At 41.6% G+C, this 21,826-nt stretch overlaps 3 protein-coding genes across 4 annotated transcripts; 2 read left to right on the forward strand and 1 right to left on the reverse strand.

Moving 5' to 3' along the window:
* Positions 1-1,354: 1,354 nt before the first annotated feature.
* LOC109637043 (cyclin-O) lies at positions 1,355-3,613 on the reverse strand. Its single transcript, XM_020099152.2, has 3 exons — positions 3,108-3,613; positions 2,329-2,514; positions 1,355-2,233 (listed from the first exon to the last, which is right to left on the reverse strand). The coding sequence occupies exons 1-3, from the start codon at positions 3,471-3,473 to the stop codon at positions 1,682-1,684; spliced, it is 1,104 nt and encodes a 367-aa protein (XP_019954711.1). The 5' UTR covers positions 3,474-3,613; the 3' UTR covers positions 1,355-1,681.
* Positions 3,614-4,625: 1,012 nt separating this feature from the next.
* tut7 (terminal uridylyl transferase 7) lies at positions 4,626-16,621 on the forward strand. 2 transcript variants are annotated; one of them, XM_020099171.2, is made up of 30 exons: positions 4,734-4,857; positions 5,523-5,581; positions 5,861-6,296; positions 6,469-6,623; positions 6,710-6,826; positions 6,945-7,122; positions 7,228-7,316; positions 7,648-7,699; positions 7,831-7,900; positions 8,067-8,193; positions 8,303-8,422; positions 8,515-8,649; positions 8,826-9,003; positions 9,485-10,179; positions 10,344-10,494; positions 11,057-11,143; positions 11,244-11,344; positions 11,553-11,610; positions 11,826-11,929; positions 12,043-12,132; positions 12,222-12,335; positions 12,652-12,729; positions 12,831-13,008; positions 13,229-13,276; positions 13,394-13,485; positions 13,577-13,692; positions 13,813-14,012; positions 14,205-14,278; positions 14,385-14,448; positions 14,920-16,621. In XM_020099171.2, the coding sequence occupies exons 3-30, from the start codon at positions 5,879-5,881 to the stop codon at positions 14,976-14,978; spliced, it is 3,948 nt and encodes a 1,315-aa protein (XP_019954730.2). In that variant the 5' UTR covers positions 4,734-4,857; positions 5,523-5,581; positions 5,861-5,878; the 3' UTR covers positions 14,979-16,621. The 2 variants fall into 2 exon arrangements, with proteins under 2 accessions (XP_019954729.2, XP_019954730.2); XM_020099170.2 differs by lacking the exon at positions 5,523-5,581 and having other exon boundaries at positions 4,626-4,857.
* Positions 16,622-17,234: 613 nt separating this feature from the next.
* isca1 (iron-sulfur cluster assembly 1) lies at positions 17,235-21,717 on the forward strand. Its single transcript, XM_020099173.2, has 4 exons — positions 17,235-17,389; positions 19,128-19,181; positions 19,781-19,886; positions 20,269-21,717. Exons 1-4 carry the CDS (start codon positions 17,309-17,311, stop codon positions 20,415-20,417), a joined length of 390 nt encoding a protein of 129 aa, XP_019954732.1. The 5' UTR covers positions 17,235-17,308; the 3' UTR covers positions 20,418-21,717.
* The last annotated feature ends 109 nt before the right edge of the window (positions 21,718-21,826 follow it).

The raw sequence follows: 21,826 nt of genomic DNA on the forward strand, positions 1-21,826 counted from the left end.
CAAAACGGCGCCGTTGCAGCAGGTGTTTCTCTGCACCAGATTTGCCCTCCCTCCGCCTGGGGCCAAATATCCTCATGCAGTGCCCAACCAGAAGCGCATGTAGCCTGTTATGGCCTCTTCCTTCCATGTCCATGTTATATTTAACATACTTTAAACTTGTATTGTCATGTTTATAGTGTAAATAACAAGGAGAACAGCCGATAAAATCTCGGATAAACACCCAAAAGTGACTTTATTGCTTTCAGAAGGACAAATAGCATTTTATCATTCTATTTAATATCAGATGCTTCATTTATTCAGTGGTTTTAATAGTGCGTGGCCACGGCATTACGCGCGTAATTTCTATCCAACCGTGCGTAAAATACCTGCCTGAATGAGGTCAGCGCCTGTTGCCACATTTAAAGAGAAGTGGAAAAGGAAAAGGGGGTAATCGCAGCAGACAGCTCAGTAAACACTCGTGACAAATGACTCTTTTAGTAAACAAACACGAGCAGGGCTCCTCGGCCCTTAACGCTGAATGCACCTGTGTGGTCGACACTGTGTCAGCAGGTCGAGATGCCACGCGTAATGGATTATCAGATAAAGCCCAGGCTCAATTGACCGGGCTGTGTTGGCACAGTTCAGTTCAGAATAACACTGATGCAACGTTGAATAAAAACGTGTTTAAACTGACCTCCTGGCAAACAAGCACAATAGACTGAAAGACACAAGAATCAGTTACACTTGGTGAAAAGCATTTATTCCTTCTTTTGTCCTTTAAGGGGTCGTGTAACCTGTGTAACCCATTACAGGAATGTGATATGTAATTATGGGATTTACAGTAATTAAACTATTCTTAAAGAGAGGCTACCTGAATGTATAAGCCACTGATCCACCATGTGCAATCATGTCGAATCCAGTTTATGTTGAATATATCATGTTTGCATTGTAAATGTCATTGCTATTTGTATAGATCTCTTAAATGTTCATATTTCCTTATGTTTATCGTGCATGTTTATTATCCATACTGATGTTTCCTATATCTTTGGCATCCCCTTCGCTGATGCATATACTTCTTATACAGTATATTATCTTATCTCATCTCATCTAATCTTATCCATAGTTTACTTTTCACCAAAGTAATAGAACAGCCAAGTCAGTAAAGTCAAAATGTTGCAGTTTAGAGACGACATGAAACTTCTGCTACGTCCAATTATTCCAATAAAGTTGCCAACATTTGTATTTTGTCCAATCTCACATCTTGTTTATGTCATCAAGACTTCCTGACACCTGTCACTGTAATGTGAAAGGTCACGTGATCATCAAACATCAGTTGATATTCATTCCATTTTTCACCATTAGACACCAACACAAATTGATTTACTGATCATTTATTTCACAACATCAATCAGTTCAGTACAGCACAGTTTTCAGCTCCTTCATTTAGAGGTTGCAACAGTAACATAACATATAAACCTGCAGCAAGTCAGTGCATAAAAAGACTTAAAATACTTCATTGATAAATAATGACCTAGGTTGTAAAACATTCGGTGACTGGTATCAAGTATGGCTGAGGTCCACAAAACTATGGATGAACTACCTTCATCCCAAACATCCTTCATCCTCACTTCTGTGTTTTGTTGAAATAATATCTAAAATATTTGAGTAGAATTTGGCATATTGCAAACATCTGACTGGCTCACTACATGTTGGCCATCCCGTCCAGCTTCTCCTGGTTTAGAGACACCAGCAGCTTCAGGTTGTCTTTGCATTCCCGAGCCAGATTGTGGTTGCAGCCCTCCTGACCTACAGCTCTCTCGGATGAGGCTGGTTGGACGCATGGCTCATCCACAAAACTGTCCCACTGGTCTTCCTGAGACTGGACTGTAAACCCCTGCTCAGTTTTCAGCAGCTCACTGGCGAGCCTCAGTGCACAGCTGGCAGTCACAGAGGCTGGGTATTGGTTGAAAGCATAGTCCGCTAAACTCAGCTCGCACACCTTCCGTGCGAGGTTGCTGCACCGGCTGGGTCTTTTTGTGTCAGGATTCCTTCTTGCAAAACTGCCACCACCTTTGCTCTGGGCGGCCTCCATGCAGTTGGTGTAGTAATCCAGGAAGAAGGCCAGGGTGGGCGCAGCGAGGCGGAAGTTGAGTCGAAGGAGGATGAGACACTCCAGGTTGCAGAGCTGCTCCTTGGTGAAGGCATCGCAGCACAGTGACAAGAGATGGCTGATCTGTGGCGAGCAAACCTCCACCTTGGTGACACAGAGAAAGGAAAGGTGTTATATTGAATGAAATCCAAACATGCAATCTATCTGTCTAAGCATTTTGTAAATGCATGTAAACTCACCTGTTTAGTGGCTAAAAGAAGTGCAGTGACACCCAGTAGCTGGAAGCAGTCAGCAGCCACCGCCGTGGACGCCAGGAACCTGTCCATGATGTTCACCGCCAGGCAGCAGCACTCGAAGGACAGACGGAAATGTTTGTGCACGGGGATGAGCCAGCTGACGAGCTTACAGCGCGCCTCTGCCGTCAGCTGCAGGTAAACAGAATCCATTAGAACCAGCATGTGACACATTTGATAGAATAAAATAACAAATAAACATAATAATCATTTTTGTATTCGAATTAAAAAGTGGAAAATGTCGAAGATTGAACTTGACATGAGTGCTTATGTTTGCTGATATAAATACTTTAAGTTTCCAAGTTCTATATATTAGAATGATATTCTAAGAGCTTGATAACAGAATCATTGCCATTTTTTTTTTTGGCTTTATGTACTACTTTTTGTACAACTAATACTGTAAAAGCTATGGGCTAACATTTTGTGCAGCCTGCTGAATTTCTATTGTTGATATTATAATTGTTTTTTAACACATTTTAAATTCATTTTTAACATATGTTTTGTCAATCACCTGCAATTGTATTTGAAAAGAAGCTTGAAAGGTGCCTTAATAAAGTTTGAGTAATTAGTGTAAAGTGGGAAAGCTATAAAGTCTAAGTTAAAACTATACAGACAAGTAGCATCATTTATACAAATGTAAAATAAATAACATTTCATATATTGTGATTTGCACCAATAGTCCAGATTTCTGGATCATCATAACTCTAATGTCTCGTGTGTCCTACCTGTGGCTGTCGTGCTAAGCTCCTGCAGGGATGGAAGTGCTCCTCTCTCTCCCTCTGGACGCTGAAGCCGATGTCTCCGTACTGGAGGAACCAGCTGCTGGACAGCTGCTGCCCGGCTGCGGGCTCGTGCACTCGGAGCGGGGACACTGAGTGTGTGTGGGCCGGGGAAGACACCGGAGAGGCTCCCAGGTCCTCCTGGAAGCCGGAGTCACTCAGCCTGGACATGAGTTTCTGTTTCCTGTGTCTGGCCTCGGACCTGCGCTGTCGAGCCGGAGTGAGCGCGTCTGACGAAGGGGACGAGCCGCTCATGCGTCTCCGCTTGTGAACGGCCTCTGATCCGCAGTCACCGTGCACAACCGACACCATGTTCTCGGTGTGCGGTCACACGGTCCCCGGCTGTGTCACTGAGGACAGTGCACCGAGCTGCGGGACGCTCAGGGGGGGGTTCCGCCTACTGACGTCACTTTCCCGGGGTCTTCCCCGCTCGTGCAGCTCACCTTTCTCCAGTCGCCCCGGGCAACCGAGGCCACACAATTAAACCCCCCCCCCATGTTTTAATGACCCTGGACCATATGTTACACCTTAAGAGCTGCATGTGTCGTGAGATTAAATAAATAAATATGTTTCACACCACACATTTTCTATGAATGTGGATTTCCTACAAGTTTATTTAAAACATGTTAGAAGAAATGCACAACAAACAAACAAAGTATACAAATGTCCTGTCTGAAGAAGAAGTTTATACTTATAGAGTTCCACTCCTCGTTTTAAACAAGTGACGAATTGAAGGTTCAGTGTGTAAGATTTAGGTGAAAGGGATCTATTAGCAGAAATGTAATATAAAATAATCCCAGTGATGTTTTCACGAGTGTGTTTCATCTAAATGGTAGAAATCGAGTTTTCTTCGCCCTAGAATGGGACTTTTATATTTAAATACTGTATAATCACATCAGGAGCAGGTCATGAAGGTAGCCATGTTTTTCACAGGAGCCGATGGGGTTTTCAGCTGCATGCACCTTCACCACTAGATCTCACTAGATACTACACAGTGAACCTTTATCTTTTAAATCTCTCTAAAATGTTGAATTCAAATCTCTCTTGATGATGCATTTTCAGATATATAGAAATAGAAGGGTGTACTTTATTGATCCCATACTGGGAAATTGAGGGAGATGTTTATTTTCTTATATGCTGTGTGATCCTCAGATTTTATTGTTTGCCTTCACTGTTAAATGTTTGACTTGTAAAGCCCCCCTGTGACTGTGTTTTGAAATGTGCTACACCAATAAAGTGTATTATTATTACTGTTACTGTCCTTATCATTTAACGACTTTAATTATTATAACATTTTAGGCAGGAAATGAATGTGGAAAGGACCAATTACAATTATACAGTTAATCCTGAATGACAGAGACGTGTTATTCTCTGAGTTAGTCGAAGGTCACAGACATACAGAGTCTGACCGTGGTTACGTCATTGTTTATCCCAAACAGCTGGAATTCCAGCTCCAAACCTTCCCTCCGTTGTCTCGGGTTCGCGTCGCTGCGGTTTATGATGATGGTTGGTATTTTTTTAAATAACTTTGTCTCGGGTTAAAAGCAGCCTGAGCTGTTTTCGCAGGGGGCGGAACTGTAAAGCTGACGGCTACAAAACAGATCCGTCCGGACTTCACCTCTCAAACTCCAGTTCACCACAAGCGGTCACCAGCTAAACAAGGCTCCAAGTATGAGGTCTGCTCCCCCGACAAGAGGTATTTAATGGCTCCCCTTCCACCGATGGTCATCCAGGAGCTTGAACCGTGGCTGTCTCCTGCCTCAGCTGCACGTTACACCGGCGGAAAACTCAAATAAACAGCAACGCTAGCTATTGCTAGCTCGGGGAGTGGGGGTGCTAGGTGTTTTTGGTGTCGTCACTTTAGCTAACGAGCTAAACTGGGGGGGGGGGGTAGCTAGCTAGGGTACGTGGGGACAAGCTAGCTAACGTAACACGTGGTGACTAACCGTGGTTTGTTGACATCGACTTAGCTTCATACGTGACAAGGGTGAGTGCATTTAAACCGAGGGAGAAGAAGCGCCGGAGGCAACACAGAGGCTAGTGAGCTAGCTAATGCTAACGGAGCGTGCCTCAACAACGTCGGTAAATGCTAGGATAGGTGGCTAATGTTACAGTCAGCCGAGGGACTGGAACCGTTGTTTAACTCGACAGTTTATTATTGCAGTATTTAAACAGTCATCGTGATTAACCCGGAGTTCATGTTATATCAGAGGTAACCGTGGGAACACGAGAAACAGCGATGTTGGCTTCGGTTTTTCCCACGGTGGTCAGATTTCTGCTCGCAGCGTTCTTTGCTAATTAACGTCGGTTTTAATTGATTTTGTTTGTGTTTTTTTTCTGACAACCTGATAATACGTGAAGCTGAAATGATTCAGATCATCGCCAGTGATCTCCTGGAGTAACTTGCACAAGTTACTGAGGTAAACTTGTGTGTTTGTGCTGCATTCAGCTGCCACAGCCTGGTCTGAATTAATGACAGGATGAGAAAGTTGTGAGCTGTCACAGCCAATGAAAGTTTCTGCCCAAAAGTAATATAATGTCAGCTCCAGTAGCATGCTTCTGTTTCATAGACGATGAGTCTGAATAAGTCAATGTTTTGTCAGGCGATGCTGTTTACATTCAGGTTTTAGTCAAATGAAAACCATAATAAGAGAACATGACATCCTGCTGTTTTTGCATCTGACCATGTCCTCCTTCAGTTTTAGCATAAGTGAACAATGGAAAACTCGGGCAGGCCTTACCGGACCAGGCCAAGCGGCTGGGAGAGGGGAGGAGCAGCAGACAAGGAAGAAATCTGGAGGATCCCAGACCAGGGTCGAGGACAGAACTACAGACCAGAGGGAGGTCAGCAAGGCAAGAAGAATCAGGGTGTGCCCTTTCGGGCCAGCCCCAGGAAAGGAGCGCAGGGACCTCTGAGCTACTCCCCTGGTGGATTTAGAGGCGGCCATAGTCCCTCTCAGAAGGATGACACACGTTGGTTCCAAGGTGCCGAGAACAGTGGTGGGCTCAGAGAAGATAGCTGGAAAGAGCGTTCACAGCAGCAGCACTGGAGGAGGAGTGTCCAGGCAGACGGTCCGAAGGAAGACAGGGAGCAGGGGAGGAGAGAGGACACCGATGGCAGCGCTCATAAATTAGGTAAAGATTTGGACATCTGACTTTGGGGAAAGAGTGGAACACTAAGTTTGTCACAAACCCAGGTGGAAACTTTTTAAACTGGGATACACATCCAACATCCATCATTACTGATTAACATCCCCACAAAAACACACTATTGTATGTTTAACACATGTTTGTCTTCCATCCAAAGGGAAAAGACGGAGGAACAGAAACAGGAAGAAAGCTTTTGGTGAAGAGAACAGGACCATTGTGAATGAAGACTCTACACTATCAGCCAAAGAGCTGCAGAGCCTGCGGCAGGCAGAGAATCGACTCAACAAAGACGGGATCTACTGCTTGAAGAAGGTACCAACATCCACTGTGGTATTAAAGTCTGGTGTAAATTTGCTTTGTCTAATGTCTGTTTTTTTCCCCTTTTTAAACTGTCTCAGAAGCCCCACAGTAACCCAGGTGCAGTTTACACCTGCACTCTGTGTGATGTTCTCTTGGAATCTGTGTCTGACGCTTACAGGCACATCAGAGACAAACGGCACAAAAAAAGAGTGAGGGTAAGAAATGGATTTATTTTGTATAATCATTTATGGGATTGGGATGGGAATAAACATTTAGTTTATGCTATCCAACTGTATTGTCAGTAATGGATGTTGTGTGTGTTTGTGTTTTCAGGAGAGGCAAGAACAGGTGATGCTGACTGAGATTCTGCCTCCAGGTCCGGAGCAGATCAGTGCAGTGACTGCTGCTCTAGAGGCTGTTGTCCTGGAACATGGGATGAACGACCAGGATGTTGAGAGGAGACAGTGTGTCGTCTCCGTCATGCAAGACCTCCTTCTGTCCGTCCTGCCTGGTATGTCACGCGAGGACAAAGTATTTATTTTGTGACAGAGATGTGATCTAAATTAAATATGAACGCAAATAACATTATGCCCTCTCTTATTTCTCTCCCTTGTAGAGATCAGACTCAGGCTTTATGGATCATCTTGCACCAAGTTTGGATTTAAGGATTCTGATGTCAACATTGACATTCAGTATCCACCTCACGTGAGTAGCCCAGAATGAGTTTGATTGTGTGAATACTGTTTGATATATGACTTTTACAATAAAGACAGCTCTCATCAAACAAGATTTGATTTTGACAAGGTCACAGACACAAAATGTACAAGACGATACATAAAATAAGAGAATAAATATATAACACCAACATCCTACTTTGAAATGAATATGTAGCAGACACAGTTATTACAGTGGAGATGATTCATATATTTCCATGAACTTTTTAAGGATGTTCTTTGTAAGACACATCACATTCACATGTTCTTTTTTATATTGTGTTCATGTTGTATAAGGGTTTTGAAATTGGATGTATTCACAGATGCATCAGCCAGACGTCTTGTTGTTGGTCAAGGAATGTCTCTCTGTGAGCCGTGAGTCACCTCTTACTCATTTAACTGCAAGATTTTTTTCCCTCATGAACATATTCCACCATAGGAAACTCATGTCAGATGCCGGACTGTTATAGAAGATGAAAACTGAACATGTTTTGTTGTGTCCTCAGCTGCCTTTGTTGACATGGAAGCAGATTTTCATGCCCGGGTGCCTGTTGTCATTTGCAAAGAGAGAAAGAGGTGGGTGTCTCCAGCAGCTACTCAGTTAGTAGATTATTTTAAAGACAAATTGATGAGTCAAACTCTGATCTAGAGAAATGCTGTAATCTTTCAGATATATCAGGGTTACCTTACCAGGTGAAAAATGGCAGTAAACAACACTGAATGCTGTTTTTCTTCTCAACAGTGGCTTGACCTGCAAAGTGAGCGCAGGGAATGAAAACGCATTTCAAACCACCTCCTATCTTTCTGCTCTCGCCAATCGGGAGCATCTTCTCCTCCCACTGGTTCTGGGCCTCAGACGCTGGGCACAGGTATGTTTCCCACTGAGACCCTGACCTGTTGCTCTCATCGGCCAGGCAAATTGAGAAAGGAGCGGAGCATACCTCTGTTCTTAACGCTTTTTCCTCATTTCTGTTTTAGATCTCTGAAATCGACCGTGCAGAGGAAGGTGGGCTGCCACCATATGTCTTCGCCCTCATGGTTATTTTCTTTTTACAGCAGCGCAAAGACTCCCTCTTGCCAACCTACCTGACCAATGAGGTGGGTGTTTCTTTGCATCGTGCCCTTCAAGATATTTAGTATTGTTCATGGTAGTTGTTTTCAGTGGAAACTAATCTAATCATTATTTTCAGATCAAGGTGTTTTCACTCAGCAGGTTGTCAGACTTCAATCTCATCCATGTAGAGGATGGATATTTACATTGGACTTACGCTCCTGCCTCCAGAGACTCATCACAGCCAGCAGAGGGCACCTGTATCAATGGAAAGGTAACCATGAACATATTATAGGCTATACTTTTTTTGGTTGTTTCATATGCTCTTGTATTTTTTTTTATTTTTCAAATGTACTGTGTTAAATCTCATAACCTGAAGGACAAATGTGTGTTATCTGTCCATGTTCTTCTGGTCTGAATTTGAAGTGCTGTCCGGTGTTTTTCGTGCAGGTTCCGTTGGTGTTTCAGAGCCCTCATCCGCCTGTGGAAGTCGGGCTTCTGTGGGTTGAAATGCTTCGCTTCTTCTCGCTGGAGTTCATCATGGCTGACAATGTAATCAGTGTGCGGACCAATGCCGTCCTCTCCAGAGAGATTAAAGACTGGCCAAAGAAACGCATCGCAGTGGAGGGTCAGTCTACTTAAATGTATTTATGATTTAGTAAGTGGAAAATTATGTCAGGGGAAAGTCCAATATTCTGAGGTTAATTCTGTCCCAGCTATTAATGAACATTTTAATACAATTGATTGTGTCTCTGTGGCTTTGAGATATTGGGGCAAATGTGGCTCAGGAGATGGAGCAGGGAGGCTAGAGGTTCCATCCCTGGCTTCTCCAGCCCATGTTTTAATGTATCCTTAGGCAAGATACTCAACTATGATGATTTACCATTGGTGTGTGAGTGTTTATGTGGGTCTGTGATAGAAAAGTGTTGAATGTGTGTGAATGTGATCTTTCCCATTAAGGGCTTTGAGTGGTCTTTAGCATTTGGTTCATGGTGGTCTAGCATTTTAAAGGATTAATGCAATTCAAATATGATTTCTGTTGAATATATACAGTTTTATTACTCTTACCTGCACATAGTTAATCTAATACTGTTTGTTTCTGTATTCAGACCCATTTGCTGTGAAGAGAAATGTGGCCCGCACTGTGAACAGCCAGCAAATGTTTGAGTACATCATCCACTGCCTCAAAACCACGTACAAGTACTTTGCACTTCCACTCAACACACCAGCTGCTAATTGTAAGACAGCAGCGCGGCGCGGACCTATTCAAGGGGTCGATGCGAAGGCTTTGAATAAAGCGATCTTAGATCCCTCAGATTTCAGTCAGCTCACCCTTCAGTCACAACATGCAAGTCAACCTAAAGCTGTAGAAAATGGTCCTGAAGACTCCGATTGCATTATTGAGGAGGAGGAAGAAGTGGAAGAATACAGCGACTCGGACGAAGAGAGAGAGAAGGAGAAGGTGGATCTGGGCAAAAGCAGCCTCTCCGAGGATGAAGACGAGCAGGACGAGGATGTAGATGTTGACGTGGATGCTCACACCAGGCACCACTTGGACAGCTTCACCACAGAGGACGAGGAGATTTTCCTAGTGGATGAGATTTCAGGGGAGGAGCTTTTGTCTGATGAGGAGGGTCCAGATTTGGACACACCTGGTTCAATAGATGAGGAAGAGGAGGAAGATGAGTCCAACCTGTCACTTCAAGCTTCAGAGGATGCAGTTAAAGACGAGAGGCCAGAAAATAAAAACCAGAAACAAAGAAGGTCGTATGAGTTCACCAGACAAGCTTTCACCAGAGGAAAGGTAGGTTTAGCTCTTAAATTTAATGCGTTAGAGAACAAATCAAAATTTTAAGTGATGATCTTTAAAGCTTTGAGGTGATATTTTGCCTTGTAGATGGCTGGAAACATCGACTACACAAAGCATTGGTGCATCGTCTCAGTTAAATTCTTTTCCATGTCTCTTAGCCGCACATGGTCGTGTGCAGCTTGTGCAAGCGTGATGGACATCTGAAAAAAGACTGCCCGGAAGATTTCAAGAAAGTGCAGCTGGAGCCTTTGCCCCCAATAACATCAGAGTTTCTAAGTGTCCTTAACAAAGTCTGTGAGCAGTGCTACAGTGAGTATTATGTGAATCCACAAGGAATTCAGGTAGAGGTGATAACATTATTGGTAATGAACAACCTACCTGTTTAAGTGAATGACCACTCCTCGTTCATTACAAAGTGTGGCATGAGCATTTAATGAACAATAGAGCTTCTGCAAAAACAGGTTTGGTAATCTCTGAAGAGGCCAGTTTCACAGCAGACATCTGTCATAGTAGGAAAAGTACAGGTGCTGCTGAAAACATCAATGTCTCAGTGAGACGTGACTCTTGACTGTCAGTGAGCCAGCATTCAAAATACCAGGACCCTGAGACTGAAGCAGCTCTGTGGATTCAAGCCTTAATCTAAATTATTCTTTACACCTATGCTTTTCGTACTGTTACATGTCAAATGTCTCCTGTGAAAAATGCCTGTTGTCCATCACCGCATGTTCCAACTTGATCAATGTCTCCTGTTTATAAGTAACTAAATATCTGATGGAACTCAGCTTCTTGTTGAAGATCGTTCAGGACAAAAAGAAAATGCAAACATCTACGAAATTAAATGTACCTTACTAAAGGTCTGTTTCCTTTTTAGCTGACTTTGCCCCAGATGAACTGGAAGTGGGAGTGAGGGAGCACATCCTTCAAGACTTGGAGAACTTTGTCAGACGACAGTTTGCTGGTGACGTAAACCAACATATTGACCGTTAAGCTGCGTCACTTCTTCAGACCCAAACAATTGTTCATTTAATTGACATTATCGCTCTTTTTTTGATGTATAGGAGCTCGGTTGCAGCTGTTTGGATCGTCTAAAAATGGCTTCGGCTTCAGACAGAGTGACCTAGACATCTGCATGGTGTTGGAGGGACAGGAGAGCATACCTGTAGGTTTTATGTCACTGCTCATTTTCACATGCAGTCACATTATGCAGATATACATCTACTGTTGTGGTCAGGCTCAGAGGGAAAAACTGATGATAAATGGGATATTTGTGTTTTCTACAAGTTCTGGGACATTTGTAGGAATGAATATAGTGACTTCCTTTTATGATATGCTTAAAGTACAGCTGTCTTCTTCCTTTTGTCCCTCAGGATGTTGAGTGCATCACTATCATTGAAAGTCTGGCCAGACTGCTAAGGAAACACCCAGGTAAGGACAAGCAGAGCATGACTAGATTTTCTTTTTCTGTCTTTGGTAATTTATGTTTTTTTGAGCTTGCAGTCGATGTTAGATATAGTTTGAGGGAATCACAAGTGGTCATAGGTAAATGTAATGGTCACCATGATGTCCCATGGATTAAAATGTATTCTAACGAAATTGTTAGCATATGCTAATCAGTCACCTCATCGGCACCCTGTGACCAGGTTTGAAGAACATCCTGCCCATCACTACGGCCAAAGTACCCATTGTAAAGTTCTACCATGTTCGCACCGGCCTGGAGGGAGACATCAGCCTCTACAACACACTGGTGGGGCTCTTTGTCTCACGCTGCTGCTGTGTTTTCTCATTAAAATCAAACTGATGGGGTTGCAGAAAATCACACATTTCAAATTGACCTTTGAATGAAACCTTTCTGTTCAGGCGCTGCACAACACACACCTGCTCGCTTCATATGCTGCCATTGACAGAAGAGTGAAGATCCTCTGCTACGTTATGAAGGTTTTTGCCAAGGTGAATATATGAACACTTGTGTTTTTGTTTCTGTAATATTATGTTTCGTAATATTGTACTGAAGTACATCTGTAATTGTCCCATTACAGATGTGTGACATTGGAGATGCCTCTCGTGGCAGCCTTTCGTCTTACGCTTACACTCTCATGGTGCTCTACTTCCTTCAGCAGAGAAACCCGCCCGTTATCCCTGTGCTGCAAGAGGTACCAATAACATGTTTGTCAAAAGTTTCAAACTCAGTTTTTTAGCCTTCTGACTAGATGCCTCAGTGTCATTGCCCTGAGAATAACTTTTAGTTTGGTATTTTAAAATACCAGAAATTCTATTCTCTCCACTGCAGGCCTTTTTACAGTCAATGGACTTCTTTTTGCAGAAGCTTTTTCACTTGTGATGCCAAGTAATCTAAGAAAATCTCTATATACTATATCTCTTTATATTGTATTACAAAGTGAACTAATAAAGAGGTCTCTTAATTGTTATATGTTCATGATAAAAGATGTTCAACAAATTCCGTTGCAGATCTACGATGGAAAGAAAAAGCCGGAGGTGACAGTTGATGACTGGAACGTGTACTTCTTTGATGACTTAAAAACATTAGTGAGTTTACTGTATTTTTACAATTCCACTGTGTTGTGTCCTTATAAACATTGTATTGATATGGTTTGCCAAACTGTGTTATGTTTTTTTTTTGCTTGCAGCCGAGTCGCTGGTCACAGTACGGGAGGAACACAGAGTCGGTGGGAGATCTGTGGCTCGGCCTGCTCCGCTTTTACACGGAGGACTTTGACTTCAGAGAGCATGTGATCTGTATCCGTCAGCACGGCCGCCTCACCACCTTCAACAAGCAGTGGACGTCCAAATACATTGTCATTGAAGGTCAGTGTGTGAGAAAATGTAAAGTACACATAATACAATTGTTATTGCACAAGATTAAAACTTATCACCCATCAAACATGCTGCTGTACATGCAGTTAATTAAATGCAATATGCTTATTACTGACTGAATTAAAAAGATGTATTGCTGTGCAGAAAGATTTGTCATTTTTAAACTGCGTCTCTTTCTCTTATGTCTCTTTCTCTTATGTTTATATTACAGATCCTTTTGACCTGAATCATAATTTGGGGGCTGGTCTGTCCAGGAAAAGTATGATTTTAATTTTTTTTTTTTCTGTCTGGTTTTAAATCTGTCCTCTTGCTGCTGCTTTCTTTCTCTTTATTGTCTTTTTTTCAAATATTTTTTTGGTTTGTCGTTTTGAAACAGTGACTAACTTCATCATGAAGGCTTTCATCAACGGCAGAACAGTATTTGGCACACCTGTCAAATCCTTCCCTCCCGTGTACCCCAGTCAGATGGTTAGTGTTTGCTCTGTAAACATCATATTAGCATTTTGTGGCAACATTATCTAAGCATTGACATTGTCTTACTTGTCCTCATCCATTCCAGGAGTATTTCTTTGACCCGGAGGTTCTCACCGAGGGAGAAGTGGCGCCCAATGACCGCTGCTGCCGTATCTGCGGCAAGATTGGTCACTTCATGAAAGACTGTCCCTTGCGTAAGAAGTGAGTACAAACACAATGCATGTCTGAATTTGTCACAAAAAGATAACTTGAAGATAAATGTCTATCTCGCCATGTGTCAAGCTATTTGTTTGTACTATATTGTGGATGATTTCTGCCCAGGTCCAAGCACAGATGGGACTCAGAGAAAAGGCAAGAGCACCTGAGAGACAGAATGGATTCAGCTGACGACACCAGGGATCATGTCAGACACAAGAATGAGAACTGGAGGAAAAGAGATGCACTGGAAATGCGCTGCTGCTTCCTATGTGGATCAAATACCCACATTAAGAAGGACTGTCAGCTGTACAGAAATCCTGCAGGTTCTCATCTCAGTTTTTTCTTATTTAATTTTACTTTGTTGTCATTTGTATTATCAAGTACTTCCAAAATATAGAATTCTTCACTCCACAGAACAGAACTGGAAGTTTTGTTAGTTCATTCCCTCTGATTAAAAAAAACAGTGGGAAAGGTCATTGTTGTTTAATTTTACTCTTTTATTTATCATTTGTCAGGTAATGTGAAGATGGAGAACTATAACTACCCTGCTTCAGCCCACATGAGGAATCTGAGAGAAAAGGAAAAACAGGTATGATCTGAACTTTGTAATAGTCAATAAAGAATGTTCACTTCATATTTGTAGGCAGCTCTGTGCACTCCTACACCTGGGCCCTGATGACTTTCTCCTCTTTCAGGGTTCATCTTTACAAGAAGAGAAGAAGCGAAAGCAGCAAAATGTCATGTTAAGTCCACAAGCAGGTACGAAGAGTTTCTACTTCGGTTGAAATCATTACGTACTGTCACATTAAGATTTGTTTAAACTGTTGACAAGGTACTTTATATTCGGGGTCATCTGTCTTGTTTTAGGGCTGGTGATGAGAGGGAATGAAAGAGAGACGTTTTTGCAGCCGGCTGATGTTGTTAACTCTTTTTTGGGAAACACTGAACACTGGCTAATGTTTTGGTTAACCTTTAGCATTCTGCTCCTGTTTTTATCTTTTGTTTTCAACTCAAACTGAGGACATGTTCTGAGACATATTTCCCCTGTAACCTGACAGGATGCTCTGCAAATAAAACTGCAAATAAATCAAATACGGCTGTCAGTTTATTAGTTTGATCAGCTTAAAGTATCTAGGACAGATGAATTTTTACATGAACAGAAGTGACTGGTGCAGGTTAAAAGTGTTTGTAACGGAATAATCTTGACTGTTGCATTCTGGTTTGTTTCAGGTAGTCTAGCCTGCCGAAATGTGGGTCGCTCTGGTCACAGGAAGAGCCCAGTGGAATGAGCAGCAGCAGTGGCTACATACACCATGAGGTTCTCCTCTTGTCCCGGCAGACGGAAAATCCAGAAACCCTTAAATCTGTGGGACTGTTGGGCCAATGTGAGCCCATTAAAAGCCAAAGCCAGGACGCCTAGACTTGAAGCCAAATAGGGCCTTTTTAAGTGTTGATTCTTTTTTTCCCTACAGTGCTTCTCCTAAGAGGAGCTTTTTAAAGCTTTCATTTTAACAAGACAAGCCATTACCCATGCCCCTCATGTCCTTGTTTACCCACACTGCCAGTCAAGTTTTTATACTCGCTACCTTTCGAGCAATGTCATTGCAGATTCAGTGTAAAACTGCTTAAATTAGAAAATGTATGTAATTGAGATTAACTATGTGACTCAGATCTTGATCATCATCATGAGAAGGTATCGTTTGCAGACAACATACTGCAGATTTGTGTTGTAATCAATGACAAAGCTTCTCTGCGCTTTATAGGCTCAACTGTCTTCACAGGTAAGACCTGGCGTCTGTAAACGGTACATCAGCATTCGGACAAAGGGACAACAGCATTAATAATGTGTGATGCCTACTGCTTAAAGTGGCCTGAGGTCTGCGTCATCAAGATCAGGGTGATTTCAAATTTAACCAGAAAGTCATTCATCAGTTCAATTATTCATTATTTTCTCATCACTATGTTTTTATGATTGAGTATCTGGTTATTTATCTTGAGATTTAACACAAAAAAAAAGGACTGAATAGGTTAAAAACTTTTGAATGGCAGTGTAACTTTTGTGATGGCCAGGATATTTTTTAACGGAATTTCTTTTAAAGCCTGTTTAATTTGTCACGTGCACTGACGTCCATCAGTCTCTCATACAGAATTGAAAGCAGCTCTTTGTGAATCTTCTCTCTGTGCGTTTATAAAAAACGTCTTGTTGATATTTTTCAGGTTCATGATGGATTTTTTTTTTTTCTTTGACATAACTGATACACCCTGACTTCATAAATGCATACTTTCCCCTCGACTGTGAGCAACAAGTGCAAATTGAAGATATTATGACAGTAAAACTGTTTGTCCTGTGATAAATCTGGCCTGTATTTGTTCCACACATTAGGAAGTGTTGTGACTTTAGTGCAAGAACAGGTATTTAAGAAAGATTCATGCTTACACTCAGTGGTAATGATCGACTGTTCCAGCTGATGACATACACTGCTTCAAACGCTATGTTCATTTTCTGCTGGCAATTTCATTTAATTCAGTGGAGATATAAATGTATTTATTTGCCACAAAGGCTTCATTTTGTAGTAATGGTGCCACAGATTGGTAGCTGCACTGTGAGGGTCACACCTTCCTATTCTGTTGCTGCTAGTTAATGTTTCAGAGAGCTGCTTATCATTCAGCCTGGAATATGGACTGTTTGGCTTTAATGTTGCCCTAATATGGATAAATTTTACTAAAAAAAATGTGGTGTTGATGGTATTGTAATGAAATTCCTCATTTTAAAAGTAGCTTTGTTTTAATGCCGGCCTTGTTGTGCTTCTTTTGTTGTACTTAAATGGGAGATTTAGTTTAAGGAACACCAGTCCTGCCAGGAAAAGGTTGGCTCGCAAACCATTCTGTGCCCCAGAACAAACATTAAACTGAAATTTGTCCTCGAAAAAAACATTTTCTTTTTGTTCGTTTTTTTTTTTTTTTTTTCCAAGACTGCGGATATCAAACTGTGTGTCCATAAACAACTCTATTCTTCACTATCAGTAATCATACAACCTATACTCCGATAACTGTCGGTGCTGACAATGTAAGACATGTTTGTGAGCTGTCATTTTGAAAAAGCTAATACTATGGATAAATTAAATCACTTTTTTTCTCTGTCGAATTGCTTTAACACATTTGTAACTACAGTAAATACAATAGTGTTGGTATTAATAGTATGTAAGTATTTAAGATGGGTCATAGTATTTTATTTCAGGTTGCCTGGTACAACATGAAAATGAGCTTGTCAGGCTGATTCACAGCATTTGATTGTTTAATCATCACTTTCCCCATCAATTAAGTAATCTAATAGATATTTAACAAAATGTGAAACTCTTATCTGAACAAAATAATTAACGGAAATAGGAATAAGTGTTGTCAGAGTTTATTTAAATTAAAAAAACAATAATATAATAATATCACTGAGAGATTAGGTTTACGCAACAGAAACTCATGAGAGTTTATCCGTAATCCTATTTGTCCAGTCGCCCGTCCGTCAAAACCAACAGCCAATCATTGAACGGGTGTCGTATTTGGGGCGGAACCGGAGCAGTACGCGCCTGCGCAGTGCAGTGTTTTGATCGTTAGCATTAGCAACATGTCTGCCTCCATGGTGAGGGCGACCGTCCGAGCGGTCAGCAAGAGAAAGATCCTGGCGACCAGAGCCGCGCTCACGCTGGTGAGTTTCAGATGCTTCGTGCTATTATCGTGTGAATCACTTTTATTACGTGGTCAGTGTGAATCCACGACGTGTCGCGTCACCACCAGCGGCTGTTAGCTAACGTTACCTGATCCGGGAGTTAGCTAAGCTAGCTACCTAGCTAGCCAGCGCTGACTTTACACACCGAATGTCTTTCTTAAAACTTTTGTTCAGCATCAACGAGCTTGTATTGGCCGATGTACGCACGGTACACACTAGTGTGGTAATACAAGTACAACACAGGGTTGTAAAAGTACATTTACTTTGCTTTCTAGATGCTAACCTCACTAACAGACGATGCAGCGATGGGATGCTAAGCTAAGCTATAGCTTCACGGTGTGCCACAGACTTCTGTTCGTTAATAGTGACTGTTATGTATAAATATATATATATATATAGTTATAGCTAAATTAGTAACTCAACACGACACAGAATAGTCAAGCCAAGCCGCACAACGCTGCTTTGTTGAGGGGCTCAGGACACAATGTGTTAGTGAGAATCTTCCAGAGGTCAAGATTTCCTGTTTAAGTTAGCAGCTTCATGTTGTGCCCACTATTAATGATCCAGTGGGAACAAGCGCGGACTAAATATCTGCTTCGTAAAGACACGACCGGTTTGAAGACAACACTAAGATGCGTTTCTAGCTTTTAAAGTTGAATTTCTCAAGTGTGATAGAAACACAGTGCTTCCGTCGCCTGAGCCTGTTTCCCTTCAGCCAGTGATCCCAGACAATCCTGCGTCTCTGTGCAAGAGCGACAGGAATTTACTGTGTGACATTCCGGTCAGGTCAGGTTCAAACTATAATTGCTGAATTACCTTCATGCTATGCCACAAATATGTTGGCTGTGTGCATCTGAGTTATTAAAACCAAATATCTTCTCAAAATGAAACTAACTAATATCATTTAGGACTTCAGGCACTCTGTATGCTGATGATTGCACAAGTTAGTAGAGTATGAAACTAATCTATAAACTGTGAACTAATACTGTAAATGTTTGATTAGTTGAAAATGTAGTGAGCTGCGGGTGTAGATTAATTGATGGTTGTTATCGTTGGGATGATGGTGAACGTCTCCCTCGCAGTGTTGTGAGGAGATTATGTGCGTGCACTGTGGCCGGAGGTGATAAAGCATGTGAGCTGAAGTAAACACCAAATATTGGCAGAAGCAACTGCAGATGATGACAGAGCTGCACTGTAGCTGTGAGGGACAAAGACAAACAGAGAAGCAGTAAATGAGATTTAACATATCGAACTAGTCATACTTGTTCACTCTACCAGGAGCCACTTGTGGAGTTTTGGACATTGCCGTTACATTGGGTTTACAGAATAGTTATGAAACCACTCTGGATGAACACTGAGGCTTTAAGGGATTTGCACCATGCAGTTCACCTCAGTTTCCAAAATGCCTTCACAGGAGAGAGAGAACACAAACACAGAGATTCTCCTCCTTCCCTGCACTTCCATCCACTCCCTCACAGTAGGAGCTACAGGGGTGCAGGTTCTTTTATTATACTGTAGGTGTTAGAGCCTTTCAGGCAAGTTGAAATGTCAGCAACTGTAACTGAAATAAGTTGTAGAAACTTAAACTATAGCAACATATTAGATTTCTCTGTTGTCATTATACTGCTCAGTGTGTGTGAAGCCAAAACTCAGTTTTCTAGAAGTGAAGAAAAAATAATGAGTAGAAGCCTTTTATCGTCTGTTTTCTCCTCCTCAGACACCAGCAGCTGTGAACAAGATCAGAGTGTTGTTACAGGACAAGCCGGAATATGTGAGTAATTCATTCAGCCAACCTCCACTGAAAAAGTACATCAGTGAAAATGTAGAAGGTGCTGGGATTTTTGTGTGTGTGTGTGTGTGTGTTTTTGACACTTGAGTTGTAAACAAATTGGTTTGTCCTCATCAAAGGAAATTAACCTCCTCTGCACTGGGTTGTTGAACTGTTATCAATGTTTATGGAGCTTTTTATCAATTCATTCCATTCTTAGATAGTTAAAGAAGTATATGAGTTCATATAAGGCCACTGAATCTAAAGGTTCTATAGGGAAGTCTATAGAAGTAAGGAGAATCAGGAGACTACAGAAACATAAAGTTTTTAGTTTGTAGCTTTATCTTTGTAAACTGTCAAACACCAGCAAACAGCTAGCCCACATTTCACTTAACCTAACAGACACAACCACCTCATGCCATGTTTGTCCAGCAGGGCTGAGATGCAAGGTTGAGCTGGGTTTGAACCTCATTCTCTTTCATTGGTTACACAACTATTTGTGGCGCTTCTCATGTGTGCAGCTGAGTCGTGCCTTCCAAGAGAAACTGCATTTGAACAACTATCTTTCTTTCTCTCTCCAATAACTCTTTTTTTTTTCTTAGATTGGTTTGAAGGTTGGAGTGAGAACCCGTGGTTGTAATGGACTGACCTACACACTGGACTACACCAAGGAGAAAGACAAGTCTGATGAGGAAGTGCTGCAGGATGGTAAATAATGATTTAGTGTTGTGTTGTTTCCCACATGCTAAGTGATTTTAGATTAATCGGGTTATTGGGACCAGATTAGGCTTCAGATTCACAGTTAAAATGACTAATGTGCACATATATCACATGCACATGAATGATCTATATATTTAATACATTTTGCACATGTACAATATAAATCTCGATTTAAGGGACATATTTAACAAATAAACATCTGTATTTCAATTTTGCACCTTTCATATAAGATAATACATTTTCTGTTAATATAAAAATGTTTAATTTATATCTTGTTGTTGGTCATAATAATAATACTACCACTTGATGATCAAATTCTTCACATGATTTGATAATAAAACACTTTTTATTTAATTTTCATTGTCTGCAGGAGTGAGAGTGTTCATAGAGAAGAAGGCTCAGCTGACTCTCCTGGGAACTGAGATGGACTTTGTGCATTCAAAGCTGTCCAGTGAATTTGTCTTCAACAACCCCAACATCAAGGGCACGTGTGGCTGTGGAGAGAGCTTCAACATGTGAGCATCATCACGGAGCCTCCGTCCTCCCGCACCACCCCTGCTCCAAAGCTTTCCCCATCCGTAAAGACTGAGAGACTGAATGTTGACAAGGAAGTTAGACACGAGGAAATCTTTTGAGATGTGGACGTGCCTCCTTTTCCGCTTCTCCCCCTGCAGCCCACACACTGGTTTGAAGCCCATGTATGCATCTCCATGATCAGAGGAAGGTTTCAACACAATATGTGTTGTTAAAAAACATCTCAGCATAACTGATTTTAGTTTCAGGAACCTTTTGATGTCAGTGTTTTAGTTCTTGGATCTACATTTAAAAAAAGAAGTGTTTTTTTATTTAGCAACTGTCTGCCATTTCACACTTATACGCACATTATTTTTAATAAGTAAATCTCAGCGGGACTTGTATGCAGGAGGAAATGCTCACTGAGGTGAAGAGTTGATCAGGTTTAACTTGGTAGATATAAAAGGATTGACCATGATACTATTAAAGGAGACGTGTTATGCTTTTTAGGTTTATTTTTCCTTCAGCGTGTTCATGCAGGAGTTTTGTAAAAGATCTGCACCGTTAAAAAGCCCTAAGTCTGCGATGAACACTGAAAACACCCGAAACTCCCGAAATGCCTCATCAGTAGTCCTGTGATGTCGTGTCACAGTCACCTGCATTCGCATAATGCTCCTAGCAGCTAGTTTTGCTCTGCCCTGCTAACACAACCAAGTAAAAGGAGACAGTTCTTACCTCCTGGAGGTTGTTGACCAATCAGAGCTGACCTGGCTTTATCCAGAGGGGGGGCTTAAAGTGACAGAGGCTGAAGAGAGGAGCTGCTTTAATGAACAGCAGGAGAACAGTGAAGTGTTTCATGAACATTAGAGAATATAAACCATGTCAAGAAATGACACATTCAATTATAAACCTAAACCAGAGCGTCATATGTCTCCATTAGGCTGAAATCTAACCATCAATATCTACATCAGCTGACAAACAGCTTGCTAAACATGGGTGTAAGAGGGGGTGCCACTCTTCAGTGTCACATACCGGCAGAATACAAACTTGGAGTTTGAGTGTCTTGAAACTGCTTTATCAGTTTGTATATTCTTTGAAATGTTTAAGTGTATATTTATCTCTATGTAAAGAATGTAAATCTCCCTTGAACCACACAAACACGCACACACAAGAAAAAGTAACGCACAAAACATGTATCCCTCACGTATGAGGTTCCTTTTTGCTTGAATAAAGCCTGGAACTTGTGTAAGTGTAGACTGTGCAATAGGTCTGTAAATATGAAATAATAAAAGGCTGTTCTATGCAACTGTGTTTCCATCATCTCTTGTCGCCATGGCGATGAGTCATCGGTAGAACTTTAAGGTTGTGAGACTACGAAACATCCAGCTGTGCTTTCTCTTTCTAACATCTGTATT

This window comes from Paralichthys olivaceus, chromosome 4 (genome assembly GCF_024713975.1).
Source record: "Paralichthys olivaceus isolate ysfri-2021 chromosome 4, ASM2471397v2, whole genome shotgun sequence".
NCBI lineage: Eukaryota > Metazoa > Chordata > Actinopteri > Pleuronectiformes > Paralichthyidae > Paralichthys > Paralichthys olivaceus.

What these genes read in the sequence shown, in the direction of transcription:
- LOC109637043 (XM_020099152.2), bottom strand. Translation starts at nt 3,473, where the DNA reads ATGGTGTCGGTTGTGCACGGTGACTGCGGATCAGAGGCCGTTCACAAG. An exon ending in GCTTAGCACGACAGCCACAG is followed by an intron (nt 2,515 to 3,107) that starts GTAGGACACACG and finishes GTTTACCTGCAG; the next exon opens with CTGACGGCAGAGGCGCGCTG. An exon ending in TTCTTTTAGCCACTAAACAG is followed by an intron (nt 2,234 to 2,328) that starts GTGAGTTTACAT and finishes TGTGTCACCAAG; the next exon opens with GTGGAGGTTTGCTCGCCACA.
- tut7 (XM_020099170.2), top strand. Translation starts at nt 5,879, where the DNA reads ATGGAAAACTCGGGCAGGCCTTACCGGACCAGGCCAAGCGGCTGGGAG. An exon ending in AGGGACAGGAGAGCATACCT is followed by an intron (nt 11,345 to 11,552) that starts GTAGGTTTTATG and finishes TTTGTCCCTCAG; the next exon opens with GATGTTGAGTGCATCACTAT. An exon ending in CCGTGTACCCCAGTCAGATG is followed by an intron (nt 13,486 to 13,576) that starts GTTAGTGTTTGC and finishes CATCCATTCCAG; the next exon opens with GAGTATTTCTTTGACCCGGA.
- isca1 (XM_020099173.2), top strand. Translation starts at nt 17,309, where the DNA reads ATGTCTGCCTCCATGGTGAGGGCGACCGTCCGAGCGGTCAGCAAGAGA. An exon ending in TACAGGACAAGCCGGAATAT is followed by an intron (nt 19,182 to 19,780) that starts GTGAGTAATTCA and finishes TTTTTTTCTTAG; the next exon opens with ATTGGTTTGAAGGTTGGAGT. An exon ending in TGAGGAAGTGCTGCAGGATG is followed by an intron (nt 19,887 to 20,268) that starts GTAAATAATGAT and finishes CATTGTCTGCAG; the next exon opens with GAGTGAGAGTGTTCATAGAG.